At 52.5% G+C, this 4,524-nt stretch overlaps 1 protein-coding gene across 1 annotated transcript; it reads right to left on the minus strand.

Moving 5' to 3' along the window:
- Positions 1-268: 268 nt before the first annotated feature.
- Fos (Fos proto-oncogene, AP-1 transcription factor subunit) lies at positions 269-3,617 on the minus strand. The gene is made up of 4 exons (XM_076848083.1): positions 3,348-3,617; positions 2,328-2,579; positions 1,845-1,952; positions 269-1,721 (listed from the first exon to the last, which is right to left on the minus strand). Exons 1-4 carry the CDS (start codon positions 3,486-3,488, stop codon positions 1,080-1,082), a joined length of 1,143 nt encoding a protein of 380 aa, XP_076704198.1. The 5' UTR covers positions 3,489-3,617; the 3' UTR covers positions 269-1,079.
- Positions 3,618-4,524: the final 907 nt, after the last annotated feature.

The following is a 4,524-nucleotide window of genomic DNA, read 5'->3' on the forward strand; positions in this document are numbered from 1 at the left end:
ATTGCTACCAAAACAGAAAAAAGAAGCAGAAAGACACAGAACCTACTGGACAGATTTCTGCCCCAAGAGGCAGAAAGCAGAGAATTTCAGCAATGCAATGTGAAGACACATATTTGTAAAATCACCTCTCCAGTTTCCTTCTCCTGTTTGGTAAGGGATCAGACAGAGGGGTGTGTCCCCCTCCAGGAGCTACCCTTCCTGACAAACTGGTCTTCAATAATACCTTTCAGAATCTTACAAAACTCCCAGAAAGAAAAGAGCACAAGAGTTTGGTGGCATTCAACTTAAATGCTTTTATTGACAATGTCTTGGAACAATAAGCAAACAATGCTTAAATTTTTCATTCAAATTCACTTTCCACATGTTGAAAGACCTCAAGGTAGAAAAAAATAAAATAAAAATATAAATATCTGAGAATCCATCTTAATAAATAAATTAAAAACACAATAAAACGTTTTCATGGAAAACTGTTAATGTCAGAACATTCAGACCACCTCAACAATGCATGATCAGTAACATTACAATGAACATTGATGTTGAAGAAAAACTACAGTACATGGATATAGCTATTTATTTCTATCTACTAGAAAATAAAGTCATATCTTTTCTTAGTTTAATATTGGTCATTTCTAATCAGAACACACTATTGCCAGGAACACAGTAGTTATTGTTAAAATCAGCTGCACTAGATACAATTTGAAAATATCCAGCACCAGGTTAATTCCAATAATGAACCCAATAGATTAGTTAATGCTATGAGAAGACTAAGGAGAAAGAGAAAAGAGACACAGACCCAGGCCTGGCTCAACATGCTACTAACTACCAGCTCTCAGATGTGTCACTGGGAACAATACACACTCCATGCGTTTTGCTACATCTCCGGAAGAGGTTAGGACTTGAGTCCACACGTGGATGCTTTCAAGTCCTTGAGGCCCACAGCCTGGTGTGTTTCACGCACAGATAAGGTCCTCCCTAGGTCTACGGGAACCCTCGAGGGAAGACGTGTTTCTCGTCTCTGTAATGCACCAACTGGGGCAGGGGCACCTGTGAGTGCCCACTGCCTCCCCTTCCCTGCCCGCTCACAGGGCCAGCAGCGTGGGTGAGCTGAGTGAGTCAGAGGAGGGCTCATTGCTGCTGCTGCCCTTGCGGTGGGCAGCCGCACAGCTGGGGAAGGAGTCAGCCTCGGGGTAGGTGAAGACGAAGGAAGACGTGTAAGTAGTGCAGCTGGGAGTACAGGTGACCACAGGGGTGCACAGGGGCTCCAGCTCTGTGGCCATGGGCCCCATCCCCAGGGAGCCACTGTGCAGGGGCTCCCAGTCTGCTGCATAGAAGGAACCAGACAGGTCCATGTCTGGCACTGAGCGGGCGGTCTCAGAGACACTGGGCCTGGATGATGCCGGGAACAGGAAGTCATCGAAGGGCTCAGCCTTCAGCTCCATGCTGTTGATGCTCTTGACCGGCTCCACCGATGGCTTGGGCTCAGGGTCATTGAGCAGGGGCAAGGCGAAGGCCTCCTCAGATTCTGGGGTGGCAGCCTCTGGCAGGCCCCCACTCAAATCCAGGGATGCCACAGACATCTCTTCTGGGAAGCCCAGGTCATCCGGGATCTTGCAGGCAGGTCGGTGAGCTGCCAGGATGAACTCCAGTTTTTCCTTCTCCTTCAACAGGTTGGCAATCTCAGTCTGCAAAGCAGACTTCTCATCTTCGAGTTGGTCTGTCTCCTGTACACAGGGGGATGAAGGACAGCATAAGGCACAGTCTTCCTCAAGAGCCTTGCTCCCTATGCCCAATCTCCAACTTTGTCCCTTACTTTTTAAAAGGAGTGACCCAGAGGGTCTACCTACCGCTTGGAGGGTATCAGTCAGCTCCCTCCTCCGGTTCCGGCACTTGGCTGCAGCCATCTTATTCCTTTCCCTTCGAATTCTCCTTTTCTCTTCTTCTTCAGGAGACAACTAAAATTTTAAAAAGAACAGCATTCAGTAACAGTGTCTGCCACCACCTGCATTCCCTGGCCCCAATAAAACTGGCTCTGGCAGCTTCCTGGCACCTCTCTGAAGCCATTTCTAACCTGCAGTTGCAAGCTGGGTGTGACCGGCATTTAAAGTAAGATTCTCAGCAGGGGAACAAAGAAGAGCCCAAGCTAAAACATGAGGTAGGAAGAAAGTAGAGGGCACTTCTTGGAGCAGGACTAAGTGTGACTCTGACGGAAAGAGCTTGGAGGCAGGGTCAGGAAGTGCAGGCAATTCCATCAGGGCTGCCCCCTGTCTACCGTGTTCCCACATCTCCACTGCCCCTCCTCTGTCCCCAGATATAGAAGAGCTCCTCACCTGTTCTACCTTGCCCCTCCTGCCGATGCTCTGCGCTCTGCCGCCTGTCATGGTCTTTGCCGCTCCAGCCCTGGAGTAAGCCCCAGTCGAGGGAGTGGGGACTCCGTAGGGGTGGGGAGCTCTGTTCTGCGATGGGGCCACGGAGGAGACCAAGGTGGGTTGCACCAGCCACTGCAGGTCCGGGCTGGTCGAGATAGCAGTCACTGTGGGGATGAAGTTGGCACTGGAGACAGCCAGATCCGTGCAGAAGTCCTAAAACAAAACAGAAGGGGAAAGCTGACGTGAGCGAGCGTGTTCCAGACACAGGTGGGGAGAGCAGAGTTAGTGCCGCCTGCCTGCAGTTGGGGGACAGAGGGAGAGAAACGGTCCTGTTATGGACTGCTCATCTTAAAAGCTTCTCATTCTGGATGAAAACTCTCTCCCTTTCCTCCCAAGAAGTCCGCAGAGCAGTGCCTTTCTCCTCCATCCTGCTGCTGCGTTCCCGTTATCCCTCCAACATCACTCGCTTGAAAGGGGGTTTGTTATAAATATCCCTGACGTCTGCGCTGACGCAGGCGCCGCTCCGGAGTCTCCAGAATGAACTCGCTTTTTATCAATGAAACTGCCTTACACACCCGCCCGCTGCACCCTCCTCCTTGAGCCCTCCTTCCTGCTCCAGGCTGCCACGGGAAGGAGGGGATTGCCACTTTTTGTCGCCTCCCGGGAGAATCCAGGCTCTAGTTAGCGAGCCTTTGCTTGGGACACGTTTGCCCAGCTAATGTCAGGGACAAGTCATGGAGTGCGGACCAGAGGCTGCCCAGGATGAACCCGCAGCGGGAAAGGGGATCCAAGTCTTACTATGACAAGCGTGCCAGTGCTGAGAACAAGTCCCGAGCTTCCAAGTTAGGGTTGCTCCCATCCGCGGCAACCTCCCTCGCTAGCTAAAGGGAGACCCCGACTGTTTTCCCTGAGCATCCCACCCGCTTTTTCCTCCCGGAGACAGAGAGTCCCAGGTCCCACAGCGGCACGAAGCCAACTTACCTGTGCATTGACCGGAGAGCCCATGCTGGAGAAGGAGTCGGCCGGTGAATGGTAGTAGGAGAGATTGTCCCCGGCCGGGGAGGCGCTGCTGCAGCGGGAGGATGACGCCTCGTAGTCGGCGTTGAAGCCCGAGAACATCATTGTCACGGTTTGTGAAAGCCGGGAGAGGGACCAAGGGACGGAGAAGGGTGGGAGCTGTGGAGCAGAGCTGAGTGGGAGCGCGGTCACTGCTCGCTCGCTGCGCCGCCGCCGGCTCAGTCTCGGCTTCTCGCTGCTGATGCGGTTGGAGTACTAGGCGCCGCAGCCACCGCTTTTATAACAGCATTTTATGAATGAGCTAATACGTCACTGGGCGCAACCACTGTGGCCCTCGGGGGAAGGCGCGCGCTCTTAGGTGCCTCTGTGGCCGCCTTGTCGCTTCCACCGCACTCATAGCCACGAGTTCCTGTCTTCCTGTATGTTCTTATCCTATGAACGTTTTGCATTCCAGTCTTAGGGGTCTCTTGGACCCCTCCATGTGTGGGATTTCGGGGATAACTCCCCCCACGACTACAGTGAGCGGCCGTGGAAACCTGCTGACGCAGATGTCCTAATATGGACATCCTGTGTAAAGGGGGGAGGGATTGACGGGAACTGCTCGCGGGCTGCAGCCAACACCAAGGGTGCAGCGCCGGGGGAGGCGGGGGCCGCAGCCGGGGGAGGGGAGGCGGGAAAGGCGGAGAACGCGAGCGAACATTCGCACCTGGTTGAATGCGGACCCTTGTTCCCGGGGTCGGAAGAGACGGGATGACGGCCGCCTCTTTAGCACTGTCCAGAAACTGGGGACAGGTATAGGAGAAACAGGTACTCGGCGCTGAGGGCTTGAAGCCTCTGCTCCCGGACGAATGCGTCCTACCCCCATTCCCTTAGTCCTAATTCAATGCAAAATGTGAAAATAGACCCTCAGCCCTCTCCTTGAGTCCCTGGGCTCAAGCAACACTAGGACTGCGTTTTGAAGCAGAAAGTGGAGGATCCAAAGTAAGAATACGATAACCTGCTTTATCTCTGATGTGGGTTCATTCATTCATTCATTCGTTCGTTTGTTTTCAAGGAAGATAGCGCAGTTTTTTCTTAGTCGTATGTAGAGATATTAGTGTTATTGTCAAATCTGAGACACTATCCGATAAACATTGTGCAA

Source organism: Callospermophilus lateralis, chromosome 3, assembly GCF_048772815.1.
Source record: "Callospermophilus lateralis isolate mCalLat2 chromosome 3, mCalLat2.hap1, whole genome shotgun sequence".
NCBI lineage: Eukaryota > Metazoa > Chordata > Mammalia > Rodentia > Sciuridae > Callospermophilus > Callospermophilus lateralis.